This window comes from Ailuropoda melanoleuca, chromosome 6 (assembly GCF_002007445.2).
Source record: "Ailuropoda melanoleuca isolate Jingjing chromosome 6, ASM200744v2, whole genome shotgun sequence".
NCBI lineage: Eukaryota > Metazoa > Chordata > Mammalia > Carnivora > Ursidae > Ailuropoda > Ailuropoda melanoleuca.
This window is the reverse complement of record NC_048223.1, coordinates 98,305,201-98,325,168: the sequence shown is the minus strand read 5'-3', so window position 1 is coordinate 98,325,168 and position 19,968 is coordinate 98,305,201. Positions and strand designations below refer to the sequence as shown.

General features: G+C 45.5%; 1 protein-coding gene across 4 annotated transcripts in view; it reads left to right on the top strand.

Annotated features, from left to right (window-relative positions):
- The first annotated feature begins 9,229 nt into the window (after positions 1-9,229).
- BLNK (B cell linker) overlaps positions 9,230-19,968 on the top strand; it is an 81,528-nt gene continuing 70,789 nt past the window's right edge. For 2 of the 4 annotated variants that reach the window (XM_019797244.2, XM_011222019.3), the window contains exon 1: positions 9,230-9,460. In XM_019797244.2, coding sequence (XP_019652803.1) covers positions 9,414-9,460 — 47 coding nt within the window. In that variant the 5' untranslated portion in view covers positions 9,230-9,413. The remainder of the gene's footprint in view (positions 9,461-19,968) is intronic. The other 2 variants (XM_011222020.3, XM_002916991.4) reach the window with 1 other exon arrangement.

Here is a 19,968-nt window from a genome sequence, read left to right as displayed (position 1 = left end):
GCTGTTGCAAGTCAAGCTGTGATAACTGTGTGCAGATGTGGCGTGTGTGTGGGGACGTGCATGTGTGTTTCTGCAGGGCAAGGCCCTAACGGTGAGCTGGCTGAGAAGGAAGGTCAGTTCATGAAGTTTGTTCAGCGTGGCCGGCGCCCCTGCGTGAGGACTGTCACGTGCTGTCAGCAAAGGGTGCCTGTGTCCGCAGAGCACCCTATCGTCACACTTTTAGATTTTTGTCAGTCTACTACATGAGCTATTTCTTCATCGTGGTGATTGTCTTTCTTTTCATGGGAGTGTGAGTGAGCCTCTTTTCTTCCCTTCAAAGACCTCTTGCTGTTCATGGTCATGGTTTTTGGCAGCCTTTCGTCTTGGTTTTTCTTTTTTCCATCTCAGTTTTCAGGAGCTCATTACCTATTAGGGATGCAGATCTCTATTATCTTCTGTACATAGTATTAATGTTAGTACTGTTTCTAGACATCTCTGTATTTGTTATCTGTGTTGCATAATGCAGCACTTTACTCCCAATTTGTCCTTTGTCTTTTGATGCTGCTTATGATGTTTTTTATGCCATGAAAAATTTCTTTATGTTTCTCTGGTTAAATTTATCAGTCTTTTCGTTTATTGTCTCTGGAGTCTAAGTCAGAGAGAAGGTTGTCAAATTTAATTATGTTTTCTTCATTCTTACACTTAACTCTCTGATCCACTGGGAGTTGTTTTTGGTAAGTGGTTTGAGGTTTGAATTTAGTTTTATCTTTTGGCATCATATTGAATTTATATACTAATTGGAGCTAATGGACACCTTCATCATATTGAGTCATTCTACCCAAGAACATGAAATGTCTCCCCATCTGCTCAAGTCTGCTTTTGTTTTGAGCCCTGTAAATCCAGGTGGACTGCCTGGGTTGGAAGACTAGGAGCTAGTCAAGTTTCACTCTCTAAAAGATAACAGAAAATTATAATCAATCAGAGCATCTGCTACCAGGGACTTCTGGCCTCTGGGAGCTCAACCCCTGGAGGATGTGAGCCTTACCTTGGCTCTCCACATCTCTGACGCTCCTGTTCCTTGCACAGAACACCCTGCAACCCCACCCTCACCTGTTCTCTGATTTCAACACGGCCCGACTGATGGGAACAACCTGGCCCCCTAATTGCCTCAGACTCTTCGTATCTGCCTCCCGCCCTATTCCTGGCTGGTGGCTGGGCTGTGTGACTGATGAGGAGAGAAGAGTCTTTGAAAAGCCCCAAAGGGATGCTCCCCTGCTGGGACGTAGTGAGGAATAAGATGGATCCTGAGGCAAGACTGGTCACATAAGGGCATGAATGACATTCGTACTTGGTTCTAGAAGAAAAGCCTCTGAAATCCTTAAAAAGAGTCATCAGCTGGGAATGTGGGCTGGGAACGAGAACAAGGGTAGATCTGGCTACCAAGAAGTCTTAGGAGGCTGAGCAGTAATCCAGGCGAGGGCCCAGGCTGGCATGGGGCGGGGGTGACCGTGCGCATACTACAAAGGAGAATCTGGTCAGCAGATTGGCTCTGAGGGCTGGAGGCAAGGGAAGGGTGATGGCACGTAGCCCAGGAGTTGTCCATCCTGACAACAGGCTACTGTAATGTCCCTGCCAACCAGGGACTTGGACGATATGAGAAAGGCTGTTATGGTCCAAGCTAGTCTCCTAGTGAAACAGATGTTGCCCTCCAGGCCAATTTGACATACAGAACATCGAGATTACTGAACGGGTAAAATAGAGAGCAGATTTGTCTCACAGAAAGTGGAGCCTTGAGCTGCAAAGAGTCTGTGCCCATTTGCTCAAGTCACCTATGTGCTCTCTTCTTCCTTCTTTCTCCTTTCTTGACCCCACTCCCCACAAAGGAGGAAAACAGACTGTCAGCATGTACCACACTTCCTTTTCTCTCTTTGCCTTTTCTGGCCTCTTCTGCTATTTTTCCCCACTTGCTCTCTGTGCCAGGCTTCCTCCCTCAGCCTCCTCCCAAACCTGCCCCCATCTGGGTCCTCCACAAGCACTGCCCAGTTAACCACACATAGGCCTGACCAGCAGCTACTTTGGCCTGCAATGTCACAAAGCTGCTAGGGCCACTGTTCCTACAGGACACCCACCCCACTCCACTCCACAAAAGAGGGCCAGTGCAAGAGAGGAAAAAAAGACTGAATGGTTTGGGCATTAGGGGGCCTGGCTTGGGAAGCAGGAAGACCAGGTGGCCTTAGGTAAGTTATGTCACCTTTCTGAGGCTCAGACTTCACGTCATGAATGGGAATGGTAATGGTAGCCCCCCTCATAGTTGCTGTGAGGCTGACCATCGTGGGAGTAGATTATGGGTAGAACCACAGAACTGGGGCACCTGGGGAGGCTCAGTTGGTTAAGCGTCCAACTCTTGGTTTCGGCTCAGGTCATGATCTCAGGGTGGTGAGATCCAGCCCCGTGTCAGGCTTCATGCTTAGTGGGGAGTCAGCTTGAGATTCTCTCTCCTTCTCCCTCTGTCCCTCCCCTTGCTTGCATGCACACACACACTCTCTCTCTCTCAAATAAATAAATAAATCTTAAAAAAAAAAAAGAAGAAGAACCATACTGCATAGTGCCAACATCGCCGCTTGTGTACTTTGGCAGTGTGTCTAAACCAGCTCTAGCAGGAGAAAAGCCATCAGCAGGTGGGTGGCAGAGCAGAGTGGCTGAACTTTCAGTTCCGGTAAAGACTTGGACTACTTCCAAGGCTCTGTAAACTGCCACAACCACCTAGTCCCTCACTGGGAAGCAATCTAGTAAAGACCATCACAGGCTTCTCTTCTGGAAACCGTGAGGGTGTTTCCATTGGTGGAATCCAGTTTCTGGGCACATGGGCCAGTGTCCAGATGCCATGTCGGAAGGAGCCTGAATTCTCCTTAAACCCCCTTTCGGTTCTCTAAAGATGGGAAGTTGAGGTCAGGGAGACTAAGTGATTCACCCAAGGTCATGGATAAGTTGGTGCCTCTATGTCAGAGCAGGACCCTCGGCTGAATCACTGACCTCTCTTGTGATGGCAAAGCCCTGTGATTCTCAGCTTAGACTACAGAAACAGGCTTAAGTTTGAGTCCCAGCTCTTCCATGAACGAGAGGCAGAAATTTGAGCCAGTTACCTAATCTCTCTACAAATCAGTTTCTTCCCATGTGAAATGGGTGTCATCATATGGAAACATGGAAAGCATTCAGTAGCATATGTTGTTTATCGTCATTCATAGATGCAGTGAAAGACCCAAGAGAAACCAGGGTTCATTGGGTCTCATCCCCAAGCTCCAGTATAGTGTGTCTTCTTGTTCTCAAGTCTCAGCATCTCACAGAGCTGAGTAAAAAAGAAGTTAGGCTGTCCTGGCTTTGCCCCATAATTCTAGACCATATCTTCTTTATTTATTTTTGTTAAATATTTAATACCTACAGTAGGTACCTATATACCTGCCACTCAACATAAGAAGTAGGACACCACCATTGCCTCTGAAGCCCTGTGTGCCCCTGCACTCCAACCCCCCTCCCTGTGACCATTCATCTGTATCTTACATCTATCATTCCTTCCCTCTGTTTGACCATATAGATGTGTGTCTTAAATAATATATTAGTTAGTTTCACATGTCTTTAGCCTTAATATAACTGGAATCATGATGTGTGGTCTTCTTTAACTTGCCTTTATTGCACAAATTATTTTTGTTATTTATCCATACTGACACAATTGTACTTCACTCATTGTCACTGTTGAATAGGACTCCATTGCGTTGATGTGCCACAATTAATGTATTCTTTCTCCTGTTGATGGGCAGTTGGGTTATTTCCAGTGTTTTTAAGCTTTCTATTAGAAAGCGTGCTTCCAAAACAATTCTTGCACATGACCTTGGTGTACATGANTTTTGGCAGCCTTTCGTCTTGGTTTTTCTTTTTTCCATCTCAGTTTTCAGGAGCTCATTACCTATTAGGGATGCAGATCTCTATTATCTTCTGTACATAGTATTAATGTTAGTACTGTTTCTAGACATCTCTGTATTTGTTATCTGTGTTGCATAATGCAGCACTTTACTCCCAATTTGTCCTTTGTCTTTTGATGCTGCTTATGATGTTTTTTATGCCATGAAAAATTTCTTTATGTTTCTCTGGTTAAATTTATCAGTCTTTTCGTTTATTGTCTCTGGAGTCTAAGTCAGAGAGAAGGTTGTCAAATTTAATTATGTTTTCTTCATTCTTACACTTAACTCTCTGATCCACTGGGAGTTGTTTTTGGTAAGTGGTTTGAGGTTTGAATTTAGTTTTATCTTTTGGCATCATATTGAATTTATATACTAATTGGAGCTAATGGACACCTTCATCATATTGAGTCATTCTACCCAAGAACATGAAATGTCTCCCCATCTGCTCAAGTCTGCTTTTGTTTTGAGCCCTGTAAATCCAGGTGGACTGCCTGGGTTGGAAGACTAGGAGCTAGTCAAGTTTCACTCTCTAAAAGATAACAGAAAATTATAATCAATCAGAGCATCTGCTACCAGGGACTTCTGGCCTCTGGGAGCTCAACCCCTGGAGGATGTGAGCCTTACCTTGGCTCTCCACATCTCTGACGCTCCTGTTCCTTGCACAGATCACCCTGCAACCCCACCCTCGCCTGTTCTCTGATTTCAACACGGCCCGACTGATGGGAACAACCTGGCCCCCTAATTGCCTCAGACTCTTCGTATCTGCCTCCCGCCCTATTCCTGGCTGGTGGCTGGGCTGTGTGACTGATGAGGAGAGAAGAGTGTTTGAAAAGCCCCAAAGGGATGCTCCCCTGCTGGGACGTAGTGAGGAATAAGATGGATCCTGAGGCAAGACTGGTCACATAAGGGCATGAATGACATTCGTACTTGGTTCTAGAAGAAAAGCCTCTGAAATCCTTAAAAAGAGTCATCAGCTGGGAATGTGGGCTGGGAACGAGAACAAGGGTAGATCTGGCTACCAAGAAGTCTTAGGAGGCTGAGCAGTAATCCAGGCGAGGGCCCAGGCTGGCATGGGGCGGGGGTGACCGTGCGCATACTACAAAGGAGAATCTGGTCAGCAGATTGGCTCTGAGGGCTGGAGGCAAGGGAAGGGTGATGGCACGTAGCCCAGGAGTTGTCCATCCTGACAACAGGCTACTGTAATGTCCCTGCCAACCAGGGACTTGGACGATATGAGAAAGGCTGTTATGGTCCAAGCTAGTCTCCTAGTGAAACAGATGTTGCCCTCCAGGCCAATTTGACATACAGAACATCGAGATTACTGAACAGGTAAAATAGAGAGCAGATTTGTCTCACAGAAAGTGGAGCCTTGAGCTGCAAAGAGTCTGTGCCCATTTGCTCAAGTCACCTATGTGCTCTCTTCTTCCTTCTTTCTCCCTTCTTGACCCCACTCCCCACAAAGGAGGAAAACAGACTGTCAGCATGTACCACACTTCCTTTTCTCTCTTTGCCTTTTCTGGCCTCTTCTGCTATTTTTCCCCACTTGCTCTCTGTGCCAGGCTTCCTCCCTCAGCCTCCTCCCAAACCTGCCCCCATCTGGGTCCTCCACAAGCACTGCCCAGTTAACCACACATAGGCCTGACCAGCAGCTACTTTGGCCTGCAATGTCACAAAGCTGCTAGGGCCACTGTTCCTACAGGACACCCACCCCACTCCACTCCACAAAAGAGGGCCAGTGCAAGAGAGGAAAAAAAGACTGAATGGTTTGGGCATTAGGGGGCCTGGCTTGGGAAGCAGGAAGACCAGGTGGCCTTAGGTAAGTTATGTCACCTTTCTGAGGCTCAGACTTCACGTCATGAATGGGAATGGTAATGGTAGCCCCCCTCATAGTTGCTGTGAGGCTGACCATCGTGGGAGTAGATTATGGGTAGAACCACAGAACTGGGGCACCTGGGGAGGCTCAGTTGGTTAAGCGTCCAACTCTTGGTTTCGGCTCAGTTCATGATCTCAGGGTGGTGAGATCCAGCCCTGTGTCAGGCTTCATGCTTAGTGGGGAGTCAGCTTGAGATTCTCTCTCCTTCTCCCTCTGTCCCTCCCCTTGCTTGCATGCACACACACACTCTCTCTCTCTCAAATAAATAAATAAATCTTAAAAAAAAAAAAGAAGAAGAACCATACTGCATAGTGCCAACATCGCCGCTTGTGTACTTTGGCAGTGTGTCTAAACCAGCTCTAGCAGGAGAAAAGCCATCAGCAGGTGGGTGGCAGAGCAGAGTGGCTGAACTTTCAGTTCCGGTAAAGACTTGGACTACTTCCAAGGCTCTGTAAACTGCCACAACCACCTAGTCCCTCACTGGGAAGCAATCTAGTAAAGACCATCACAGGCTTCTCTTCTGGAAACCGTGAGGGTGTTTCCATTGGTGGAATCCAGTTTCTGGGCACATGGGCCAGTGTCCAGATGCCATGTCGGAAGGAGCCTGAATTCTCCTTAAACCCCCTTTCGGTTCTCTAAAGATGGGAAGTTGAGGTCAGGGAGACTAAGTGATTCACCCAAGGTCATGGATAAGTTGGTGCCTCTATGTCAGAGCAGGACCCTCGGCTGAATCACTGACCTCTCTTGTGATGGCAAAGCCCTGTGATTCTCAGCTTAGACTACAGAAACAGGCTTAAGTTTGAGTCCCAGCTCTTCCATGAACGAGAGGCAGAAATTTGAGCCAGTTACCTAATCTCTCTACAAATCAGTTTCTTCCCATGTGAAATGGGTGTCATCATATGGAAACATGGAAAGCATTCAGTAGCATATGTTGTTTATCGTCATTCATAGATGCAGTGAAAGACCCAAGAGAAACCAGGGTTCATTGGGTCTCATCCCCAAGCTCCAGTATAGTGTGTCTTCTTGTTCTCAAGTCTCAGCATCTCACAGAGCTGAGTAAAAAAGAAGTTAGGCTGTCCTGGCTTTGCCCCATAATTCTACCATATCTTCTTTATTTATTTTTGTTAAATATTTAATACCTACAGTAGGTACCTATATACCTGCCACTCAACATAAGAAGTAGGACACCACCATTGCCTCTGAAGCCCTGTGTGCCCCTGCACTCCAACCCCCCTCCCTGTGACCATTCATCTGTATCTTACATCTATCATTCCTTCCCTCTGTTTGACCATATAGATGTGTGTCTTAAATAATATATTAGTTAGTTTCACATGTCTTTAGCCTTAATATAACTGGAATCATGATGTGTGGTCTTCTTTAACTTGCCTTTATTGCACAAATTATTTTTGTTATTTATCCATACTGACACAATTGTACTTCACTCATTGTCACTGTTGAATAGGACTCCATTGCGTTGATGTGCCACAATTAATGTATTCTTTCTCCTGTTGATGGGCAGTTGGGTTATTTCCAGTGTTTTTAAGCTTTCTATTAGAAAGGGTGCTTCCAAAACAATTCTTGCACATGACCTTGGTGTACATGGTATCTTCATACTGCTTTGTCATGTCTATGACCCAAATTACTTTGGTAACACCAAAGTGTTTCCAGAGTGATTGTGCCTACTTGAATTTTTATCAACAGTGTATAGAGTTCCAAATTTTCTCTAAGGTTGGGATTATCCATTTCTCATCTGTCCGTCTAGAGGTTAATTTTCATGTCCACTGCGCTGTGTAAATTGAGACTGAGTGTTTATTATGGCACATTGTTCTCCATGTGCTGTGGAAGCCACATCGTGTGGCCTCATTCTTTCTACGAGTCCTGAGCTAAACCTTGGTATCCTTGATCTCCAGGCTTGCACTGATTTTCTTGGGAAGCTGGTTACACCTGCGGTAGCACGCTACACACCACGTGGAGCAAAATGTCCAGTCTGGAAAAGCAGACTCTCATTTTTATTATGTCAGACTAAATACAGTAAAAAAGAAGAAAGACAAGTGGCTGTAAAAAGAAAATGCGGAAGTGTAACTCCTGCCCCTGCTTTTTTTCTCTGGGGAAATAAGAAGTTGCCAGTCCAGGTGCGAAGCAGATTTGTTGGTTGAGAGAAAAATCAAGTGGCTGAGGGGGTGCACTTTACAGTAATTTAGAAGAAACAGGCTGGCTCTCATCATCCCAGTCAGTGAAGCTTGATTTTCTTGATCCTTGATGACGTTGTAATAACCTTCACCTTTCCCATCTACTGGTTTCTTTCAGTTAAGAACTATGGCAAGAGGGTGGGTGAGGCTCTAGAACTCCTTCGGGATGCACTGCAAGATACCCAGTGTAGAAAATTGAGCTTCTTGTTTGGGGAAAATAAACAATTGGAAGAGGCAAGAGCTTGCATTTTTCTCATGAAAGATTGCTCCCTCACAGGTCTGGCCAACGCGGTGGCTTGGCCAAGCAGAAGGGCCCCACCCTTTAATAGCTCTGAGAACTCTGCTCCTGAACATCTAGTCGAACTAGAAATTCAGAGGCAGTACATGAATGTGAATAATCCAAATTTACCTAGAGAAATACAGAACTTATGGTTGTACAAAGAAGAGATGCAGAGGGGAAGAAATCATCTACCACTTCCACATCTGCCAGAGCCAGTACTGCCCCCCTCTTCCCCCTCCTTCTTCCCCTTCTCTTCCTCACTCCCCCTCCCCACCTCCTTCAGGTCTCTCCTTTTGTCTCCTCCTCACATCTCCCCCTCTATATTCAGCCAGACCTGGGTCTGTAACAGGAGAGGTGACTTGGAGCCTCTACTGTGTCCTTTCTAGTTATTCTTCAGAGCCAGGAGAGGGCTGGTCACCTAAATAAATGTGGTAAGTATGCACCTGCTTCACAAAGGCAAGCAGCTTTTTCTTGCTGGCCACAGGGACGTGTGCCCAGACAGGAAAGGAACTATCCCTCTCATTTTCCTCCTCCCTGACCTTAAACTGCCTTCTGCTCTCTAAATGACAGTACAGAAATGCCATTTTCGTATCATGGTTCTTTAAGTGGAAAAGTTTATCCATGGATTTATGCAAATGAACAGAAAGTCCCCAAGAGACCTTCTGATGGAATTGATTATTCTGCTTTTCCTTGAGCCCAGGAAGCTACTGGGGACAGGATGACACCTGCTGAAAACAGGGACTATATGTGTTTGAGACAACAGGAAGTAGTGACCAGCCAGAAGCCAGTCCTGGTCTGGTTATAAATCTGGTTATAAAAGAAAGCAGCTGCAAAGAAATTTGCATGTCCAATAGGTTTCACTATTAAAGTTTACACAACGTGGAGTAATCAGCCAAGCTGGCTGGCTACCCAGATCACATGATTATGTAGAAACATGAAACTTGACTATGTGCTCGAGCAAGTTTTACTTCTCCCTAGTGTAGGGTGTTTGCCAGCAGCCTGCACTCTCGGAAATCAGACTCAAGTGACTGGGGACCCTTGAGATCAAAGGCTTACCATGCTTCTCCCTAGGAGGGCCAGGGACTGCTGACGTGACCACTGACGGTTATTCGTGGCTTTTATAATTAACTAAAAGAATGGACAAGCTTAATAAAATAACTGTCCCTGCCAGTCAGAAGTTGAGGTAAGATTTTCCCCATCCGATACTTCTCCTTCTGCTGCTGCTGCTTCTTCTCCTTTTTTTTTTTTTTTTTTTAATGATCTTACTGCATCTGAGAAATCCTGAAATCCTGGAATCCTTTGCTAGTTGTAAGGCAGTGGGTGGCAATTGCTATAAGGAAGTAGACTGAGTTTTTAAAGAAATATATAGGAACAAGTGGGCTTATTCTAGCTGGCTTTTACCATTGAAAGATTAAGGTAGAAGATTCTGGAGAGACAGTTAAAAAAAAAAAAAAGCCAAGGGCTGAGATTCTACTAAAGGTCAGCTTTCAGAGTCTGAATACAACAAACTAGTCTAAGGAAGGGTTTATCTATCTGAATCCTCAACCATTTCATCGTGGGTCACTATCGAATGCTTAATGTTAAGGAACATTTTAACCATTTGTGTTCATTGTGGTTGTACTATCTCTTATTTATCTTGTGGGTATATATCACAAGTGCTTGGGGACGTGAGATCTGTTTTTCCAGTGTTCTTATGTCAGTATAACAATTATCTATAAAAGCTACTTAGAAAGATAAAACCAGAAGTGGCCCAAAGAACAAGAATCAAACTCCTCTGAGCTACGGAAAAGACAATGTCCCAAATTTTGATTTTGAAGATCTTTTTGTCTCATAGTAACAGCATCATAGTTTCTGGAGACTGAAACTTTTGAATGTTCAATGAGTGTTTTACATTCCAACTACTGAAGTTCAAATGAAATTCAGTTTTTCATGGCTGATGTGACACGTGTAGCAAGTATGTTTTCTCAAACAATAAGGAGCCAGAGAATTAGAGCTCTTGAGGCAAAATGTAAGAGAAATTAGTCTGAAATTGGCAGTGAGACTGCCCTTCACAGTGAGAATATGGACCTTACACCTGGTATGTGCTTGGTAAATGGTGGTTTTGAAATGAATTGCTGATCTGGGACGGGTAGACTCTGTCGGCGCAGTCAGCCATTTCAAGGGTGTCATGGTGAATGCTGTGGTATGACCTGACTGACAGGCAACAAGAAGGTACCTCAGTCTTTCCCTTGGTCTCGAGTCGCTACTCCCTCCTGGATGGGGTGGGGTGGTGAGTCAATGAAAGTAGTAAGTGACTGAATGAGTATAAGAAAGGAATTGGAGTAGCCGGAAAAGTTTTCATGGAGAAGATGTTTCAAGAGCTAGGTTTGAGAGGTGGGTAAGACAAAAGTAGTGTGAGAACTGGAGGAAGAGCAATGAGCTGGGAGGAAGGAAATAGAGAAACTGACACTTGGGGCTGGCCTTGAGTACAGTTCATTGGTGGGATGAGGAGGAGAGTGTTCTGTCCAATAGGGACTATGGAGTAGGATATATGGGACCAGAAAGTCCTGATAAGGTAGGATGTGTAGGTTGGGGCAGCTCACAAAGGACAGTGAGGGCTCTATCCATGGGACATTAGAGAATGGTTTACAGGGTTAGAGATGTCATGCCAGCAAGCTTACTAAAGGGTGACAGGATGAACTAGAGGGGGGAGGGAGCTGGGGGCAGGGATACTCTGTAACGGGGGCAGTTTAGGAACCCGAGCATCTAGCGTTATAGGCCTGGACTTGGGGCACAGCAGTGAGAAGGGAAAGGAAAGGAGCGGTAGGAAAGACATGCCAAACAAACTGGATATTAGGATATTAATACAATCCAAACATGGATATTAGGGCTTCTCTCAAATAAGCAAGAGGGTTTTACAAAGTCCTTTCCAAACATTCCATAACCTGGAGCTATAGGAAGCCTTAGAACCCCTTTTAGGAAATCCAGATGGGAATTTAAATGAAGAAAAGCTTTTAAATGAAGAAAAGCAATAGAACCTGAATCATTTTATGATCCCCCCCCAACCTCCTCGGGACAAAGTCCAGTTTAATCACAGAGTGGTGGATAGGCAATATGCAACCATAGATTATAGGGTAGAAGACCAAAATTATATTGTGGATAATCATACACTACACTCATCTGCTTAGGCAGAAATAACTTTTTTTCCACTTGGTTACTCAGTTGTCTTTACAGCATTGGCCTGTTTTGGTAAAATGTGCACTGTTGACGTGGAACTTTTCAAAGAAATGAAATTGTAAACACAATGGACTCGAAGCACCATCTTAAATCTTTTCTGTAATTAGATGGGACAGTGAGGAATAGGGAAATGAAGTACTGGACACTGGTTTGTGTCCTCTGTGCTGACTAGTTAACACCAGTTCAGAAGGTTGCCTAACTGCAATTATTTGGCGCCAGGTGACAGTGTAAGTGAAGAGTTGTGTTTATATTCTTAGGTTTATCGAAATTTATATGGGAATTTGCTTAAATTCTTAGCCACAAAAATAGAGATAGTGAGTGTCCGTCAAGGGCACATTGTGATCCTGACATAACAATTACTAGCTTAAAAATGGTAGTCATTCATATCATTGTTATTCTTTCTTATTAATTTTGTAGGTACACAATTGATACCCTAACCATTGATCCTTGATAAAGTTTATGTTCATTTCAGTTCTTCTTTTTAGCTCTTTTGGTTGTGTTACTTGTTGATTGTGACAACGGTGGCATTTAGCTTTGCAAGGACTGCAGGCATGACAAACACCCCTCCTCCGCCTTAGCCTAAGTGGCTAATACAACTGTTGAGTACAACAAAGTCCTGTCTTGGGTGTCTGGGTCTCACCGCTAGGACTCCCACTTGAAGACCTAATTTCTGGGACATGACTTCTCTTCTCAGGTCTTGGAATCCTCAGTTGGAATTTCCAGTTACTTGATTTTTCAAATTCAGTTCTTCAGAAACAAATTCACTGGGGTGTCTGGCTGGCTTACTTGGTAGAGCATGTGACTCTTGATCTCAGAGTCGTGAGTTTAAGCCCCATGTTTGGGTGTAGGAATTACTTTAAAAAAGAAAAAGAGGGGCGCCTGGGTGGTACAGTGGTTGGGCGTCTGCCTTCAGCTCAGGGCGTGATCCCGGCATTATGGGGATCGAGCCCCACATCAGGCTCCTCCGCTATGAGCCTGCTTCTTCCTCTCCCGCTCCCCCTGCTTGTGTTCCCTCTCTCGCTGGCTGTCTCTATCTCTGTCGAATAAATAAATAAAATCTTTTTTAAAAAAAGAAAAAAGAAAAAGAAACAAATTCACCTTCTTTTCACCTTTCTGCCACTAGCTCCATCTCTGATAGTCCCTGTTCCTATCAACGGTATCGTCATCAGCCCTAACTGATTCATCCCTGTCTGCACCTCCATTCACCTACCACACCCTGTAGTCTCTCTTTTATGATGCTTCCAAATATTCTACATATGGCTTTTCTATCACATCATCCTGGATAGGTCCTCATCTCGCCTGTGTCCCCCAGTTTGGACCAGACAATTTCCAAAGTCCCTCTCAGCTCTGATGTTCTGTGATCCTTTAGGCATGGAGACCATTCTCTGACCCCACTGTTTAGCGATGGGCAGCTTTCAAAGATTTTATCCCAAGGCCCTCAGCAAATATTTCCTGATTGAGTCATCAGTCTTTGAAAGCTGCCCATCCCTTAACAGTGGGGTCAGAGAACACAACCAGACAGCAGCCAAGGAGGTCACCTAGAAGGTTGCTGTTATGTATTTAGAAGGACAATGCAGTTGGAGCCCCAAAAGGCAGAATTTCAATTGCCAATTATTAGCTATGGGTCCTGAGAAAGTCACTCAGCTTCTATAAGCTTCAGTTTCCTCAACAGTCAAATACAACTAGAGATGCCCTCCTCACAGGCTCATTGTGAAGACCAAGTAAGACAACATGGGTTGAAGTGTCCAGAATGATATTTGCCTCATGATTAGTATAACAAGTAAATAAAAAGGAAACACAATAACTAGTACTTCAACCCCCACATCATGAGTGACCATTTGGTGTCTCTCCCCACTCATGGTAATGGATCCAACCCCCTTTAACTGAAGTGGCAAGCGGAGCAGGAAGCTGCCCAGGGGCTCATGGTGGATAGAGCAACTCTTGAATGTGTATGTGTCTGGGAGCATTTATCTTCTCATTCTTTATAAGCTTAGGGTGAGGCCAGTGGTGATGTGGGAGGGCGAAAAGAAGGCACAGCCTCTAATGGTAGAGATACGATAGACTTTCTGGGAAGTATTTCTCTTCACGCTGCCCACCTGCATAATGTCAGCTGAGAATCTGCTCAGCTGGGACATTCATTCTGTGTCATACCAGTGCGTAGAATCCTCAGACAAGACCTCTTTCTCCTTGTGGGCAAGCTGACCAGAGCCACATTACTAGAATTTGTTTAGTGTTTGTACCTTTCAGGATCATCAGCTAAGAAAGCTCAAGGCACTTTACCTCACCCACTCTGGGTATGGTTGTGCCAGGAAAACCCTAAACCAGAGTCCACACATCCAAGGCATCCTCTCTCCTGGATCCAGTGGTTGCCTGCATGCTATGGCTGAACAACTCCCTTCTTTTCATGCAGCTGGCCTCCCAGCGGGCTGTGATACTCTTAATCAGGTTTTCAAGAACCCAACCACGATTACATTGTAGCCAAGCCTCCTACATCAGTGGACTGGAGGAGCCTGGGCTGGTACCAGATGCTTTAGGCCACACGTCTACAGATAGTCTCTTGATTATCCCCCACAGATGACTAACCTTGTCTGTTTGGTGGAGAATCTACTGTTTGGTTCATTTTCAAAGAGGATCTTACTATTGCACCCATGCAGTGGCAACAGGAATCTAGGCTTGTCAAAGAATATGAATAAGAAAAATTGAACGGGGGCACCTGGGTGGTTCAGTCAGTTAAGCGTCTACCTTCAGCTCAGGTCATGATCCCAGGGTCCTGCGATCGAGCCCAGCATTGGGCTCCCTGCTCAGTGGGGAGCCTGCTTCTTCCTCTCCCTCTGCCTGGTGCTCCCCCTACTTGTGTGCTCTTTCTCTGTCTGTCAAATCAATCAATAAATAATCTTAAAAAAAGAAGAAGAAGAAGAAAAATTGAATGACAGCTAGCTGCAGGGAAACTGAGAGCTCTCTGTGGCTTTTTTAGTAACCCTCTAGAAGCATCCTTCTGCTGTCCTTCCCAAAGGCATGACTGCATCATTTAGATCAGTGCTTCTCCACTGGGGGCACTTTTGCCCTCCAAGGGACAGCCGATGTCACCACTGGGGAGGGGAGTGCTACTGGCACCAAGGAGGTAGACGCCAGGGGTGCTGCTAAACACCCTGCCTTACAGAGCAGTACTCCCAGCGAAGAATTACCTGCCCCCAGATTTCACTAGTGCTGCTACTGAGGAATGGATTCAGACCACTAACGAATTCTGCCTTGGACTGGAAGCACTTCGTCATTTGTATGTTCTTACAGAAATGATATGTAGTCAACGTTCAGAATATATATATTTGCAATTGATGGGCCTCTGCTCCCTGGGCTGATTTTCCTATATCCGGGACGTTTTGGGTGAGGGATTGCCAAGAGAAGGGCTAGAGGTGCTTGGGCCTGTATTTCAATGAGTTGTTGCTGTTGTTGTTGTNTATATATTTGCAATTGATGGGCCTCTGCTCCCTGGGCTGATTTTCCTATATCCGGGACGTTTTGGGTGAGGGGTTGCCAAGAGAAGGGCTAGAGGTGCTTGGGCCTGTATTTCAATGAGTTGTTGCTGCTGCTGTTGTTGTTGTTTTAATTTAGCGTCAAATGAAACTAGATCCCACAAACTATGTGAACCATGGGATGTACACTGTTCTCTTCTGGGTAGAGAAGTAAGAGGAAGAAAGATCTCCAGACATAAAGTCATCTTGGAATAGTCTCTGTTTCTACCTCTGTAAGCAGACTGGTAAACCATGAGTGGAAACCCTTAGACTTGGGATAGAAAGCAAATTACGCTCTTAGGCAGTTCAAGGGTTTATGGATCTGATCCTATGGCCAAACTCTGGACAGAGATGGGTACACTGTGCTTGTCCTAGAGCAGAATGTGTTGCCCTGAGGGCCATGTGCAGAGCGTTATGGGATAAAAGACAGATCAACGGGTGGAGGGGAGATGATGTGTATCTGTCCACCCTTTAACATCTTCTCAGTCCCATTGAAGATCCTGCTATGCAGCACGGATCTGAATAACTCCGCCGTCACCTGGGATAGTTTCTCCGGTTGCCGCAGTAATCCCCCTTTCTTGCCTGGTCTCTCCCTGGGGCCACTGGTATAGATTTTGTGAAACTGATAGATGGTTGTTGAGGAGGCAGCTGTTCTTTAAAAGACTTTATGCCAGCTCTCTTATGAAGCAATCCTATATCCAGCCTCCCATGACTCTTTAGGTTGGTGTTGATTTAATCTAGAGGTGAGTAGGTGGCCTGATTCTCTCACACTATTGGGAACAGTGAGAGGATATGTATGCGAGGGATCCAGGCTGGCGTGGGGCTGCTGTATGTGGTAATGTCAGATGCTCAAGGCTCCTGGGTGACCCTACATCCTGCTTCCGAGCCAAAGGGGCGATGATGCTCTTGCCCCCTGTAGATGGGACCTTGCCAAGGAAACCACCTGAGTCAGCTTAACCAGACTCTGTCTCTGTAGGATAGTGGTCAGAGGGGCTGCCACAGTCTCCCCATCAGATACATTGTGTCTCTTGCTTTGTGATTCACATCTGTCAGCCCCCCCTTAAATCTCACTGACCTGGGGTCATTCTGCTTCTTCCACATGATCCGGTGTCTATTAGCTCAGGGTTGTTGGTGTCTAAGCCTCAGGGACAGCTTTAGCTTTCTCATTGCACACACTCGCTGGGCTTTCTGGGCCCACAGGGACCAGCACACGGTCAGAGGTTCAGAGGATGGCACACCTGTTGCTCCAGAAAGGGGCCCCATCTGCTGATTGGGTAGAATTCCAGCCGCCGTGTGACTCTTGTCTCCAGATCAGGGGAGCAGTGAACCCTGAAGTGGGACTCTGGCTTGCNGGTTCAGAGGATGGCACACCTGTTGCTCCAGAAAGGGGCCCCATCTGCTGATTGGGTAGAATTCCAGCCGCCATGTGACTCTTGTCTCCAGATCAGGGGAGCAGTGAACCCTGAAGTGGGACTCTGGCTTGCAGGCTCCCCGGTCCGGGGGCCTCAAGGCTCCCAGCACGTTGTAGGGCAGTGGTTTCTGAGCCAGGCTCTGATGCTGGAGCGCGCACGACTTGCAGTGCAAACCCTCTCTTGGGGAGCTGTACCTCAGGTCCATAGCTTCTGCTGTGCACGAGCCTCCCTGGTGGCTCGTGTATTCTCATACCCAGTTCTACACATGTCCATGAGCAGGCTAGTCTTCCTTCCCAGACTGTACCCTGTTCTCCCACTGAGGGCTGGCAGCTTCCACGAAGCTCCTCCTGGGTTGGACCCCCATCCTCCTGCCAGTCCTACCTCACCTCCCTCTTGAAAGGGCATCTGTGGGCAGCTCCACCAGCAGGCTTATTTTTGACTTGATGTTTTTACAACCGTTTAACAGCATTCTGGTCTAGACCCCCAAATAGGCCATGTTCCCCAGTTCAGCGTGGCTGTTTCAGTGCTTGCTTCAAAACCAGACAAGGAAGCAGCTTAAGGAACACATTGCTTCTCCTCGATGAGCCACACTTCTCTGGTGTGGCCACTTTGCTGGGAAAGGACCGCAGTACCCCAGGGGCGTCCTTGTCTCCCACGAACTAGCTCTCAATTTTATCCCTTCCTGCTATGGAGGGAACGTGCAGCAGAGAACCCTGAGCTCCGGAGGTGGGTGGCCATGCAGCCACCCAGGCCCCGTTCTCCCAGAGCTCAAGACTTGGTTTAACGCTCTGCTCTTGCAGTCCTGTAAGCCTTAATAATTTTGAACAAGGGATCCTGCATTTTCATTTTACACTGGCCCCCAGAAATGCTGAAGCCAGTGCTGGCCATAGGTCCCCTGAGCCTGCTCCCCCTGCTCTCTGTAAGGACACACATCCTCAGTGCAGAAGCTCCCACCCAGATCACAGAGGTCTCCTGGCAAGGACCTGAGAGGCCATCTCTTTTGCTCCTTTATTTTGGAGGCAAGAAAGCTGAGGCCCAGAGAGGTGAAGTTACGATCCAAGCTCACACCAGCAGAGCCCACTCCAGGATCACGTCTCCCTGTTTGCCCGTGAGGAGAAGGGAGAGCACCCACCCACCCCACCCCCCTTTATTAACCCTCTGTCATGTACTGGCCAATAAAGCTTAGTCTAGCTTAGTCTGTATTCTATATTTTCCCTAAGCATTTTTTTTTTAACTAAAAGGCAACTAATTCACTGGTGAGAAACCCCAGTGAAGCCCCGCAGAACCATGCCTGTCAGGATTTCAGGCTTGTACGTGTTTCCTGGTCCAGACTTGAATTCCATGCTGACCCAGCACATCTGGTATCTACAGATACATATTTTTCAAAGAACGCTCCCACAATAGTTTATGTCATCCGAGAGCGAGTTGTAATTATAAAGAGAAGAGTTGGTCTTACACATAGAGCACATAGGACCTATGTGGTATAATTGAAGAAGTGCTTGGAAAGGTGTTTTTGTTGTACTGGAAAGAAGATGATCTTTGAAATCAGGCAGGCCTGGGTTTGAACGCTTCTCTGCACTTCCTAGCTCGTGGTCTTTGAGAAGGTCACTTAATCACTTTTCACCTCAGCTTTTCCATCTGGAAAGTAATATCCTCTATCACTATAATAATATATAACATAATAGGGGTGTTACAACAGTGAATGTGTTAGACAGAGAGGAGGAGCTCAATGGATGCTTCCTTCCCCCACATCCCATCTGGCTGGGGCTGTCCCCCAAATTGCATCATTAGAAAGGCATCCACGTGGGATAAGGCAGTGTGTCTCAGAGTCTTGGCTCAAAATTAAACCTCACTAAGTGTAATAGGTTAAGGCATTAAGGCACTATCTGTCCCCAGCACCCCTGCGGGCTGGAGGGCAGATGGCTGGGTTCTTCTCTCCCACACAGAGGTGGCTCAAACAACAGTTGTTGGCTGAGAGAATGGAAGGAAGGAACTGTTCAGGAAGGAACTGGTGATAAGAAGGAGGGAACAGTCGGAGGAGGGAGACCATAGCTAAGCAAAGGGAGTTGGGGGTGAGGGGCTGTGGCTAGGGGTGCTCCCTGGAGGGTGGTGACCTGAGCTCAAAGGTGAAAAGAAGTGTCCTCCCCGTTGAATTTGTTGTTGTTGTTGACTTTTTAACTTCACTGGGTTCAAAGTGTAAACAGCAGCAAGTAGAAGAATAATCTGTTAAGCACTAAAGCCTCATGATGCCCACAGTACATCCCCGCAAGGAAGGAAGCAGTCATTTTACTCTAGTGCAAATCACTATGATAGAATAACACACAAACATGAGAAATACGCTTTCAGAAAGAAAATGCCAAATGTAATACCAAATCCTTGGAAAACTGGGGCCTCGATGTCTATGTGACCATTTTGCCTTTTAAACTGTCTTTACAGCCTTTTCAGGGTCAAAGTCCTTTTTTTTCTTTTTTTTTTTTCCACAACAGAAGGTCTTTTCATTTCCTATCATCTCCACATTCAAAAATGTTCACATTTGCAAACCAGTCACAGATGACTGGACCTAATATACCTGATGAATGCTAAAAACAACCTTTTTACAAAAATGATTAAAACGAGCAATTTGGGCAAATACCTCCAAATAAAATGGGGGAAATCTGCTTTGAAACTGCTAATGACCATTTTATGAGGACGAGTTTCCCTTCGGGGTGACGCACACCTTCTGCAGCTGGATGAAGGTCGCTGCAAGTGTCGTGAGTGTCCTGAAGGCTGCTGACTTGCACACTTTGAAATGGTTGAAATGGTGAATTTTACATTAAGTGTATTTTACCACAATAAAAAAATTGGTAATGAAATTATTTTCCATACTCACTATAAAATATTATCTTTCAGGGACCCATGATCATATTTTTATTTGACCAATTAGATATTGTTTCAAAGTATTTTTTAATATATTATTAATAAGCACTTCTGGATGGTTTTTAAGAATTGCAATGCTTTTTTTCCACTTCCATCCCTACCCCTGATTTCCCCAATATCTCTTTTTACTCAGATATCAGTGAAATGAGCTTAACTGAGTCTAATTTTTTCAAGGAATTGGAAATAGTGTTCTCAAAATCACACTTTACTCCTTGAAAATATTTTTGCTCTTAGCTATTAAAATGGATGCCCAGACAAGTGGGTGACAATATTATATTGTACCATGTAGACATAGGCAAGACTCATTTTTTTTTCCCCCATCAAGGTTAATCTTTAAAGGAACAAGCTCAAATTCTTAAAAACACGTTCCTTCCTGAGAATCACGTAGACTTACGTTTTCGGCATTTTCCAAAACATGATTAGAATTACATATCACGTCGCCTTACAAATTTGTTGTTTGGGAGTCATCGGTCCCACATGGTAATTTTCATGCTGGTGGAGGAGAGACCATGATCATAGCAAAACTTCTGCCATGTGCACCGTGTTAGAACCAAGAGTATACCGAAGCTGAGCACGGTGAAAGGATTAAATAACATGACGTCTGGGGACTCTTCCAAACCAACAGTCTGTCATCTGTG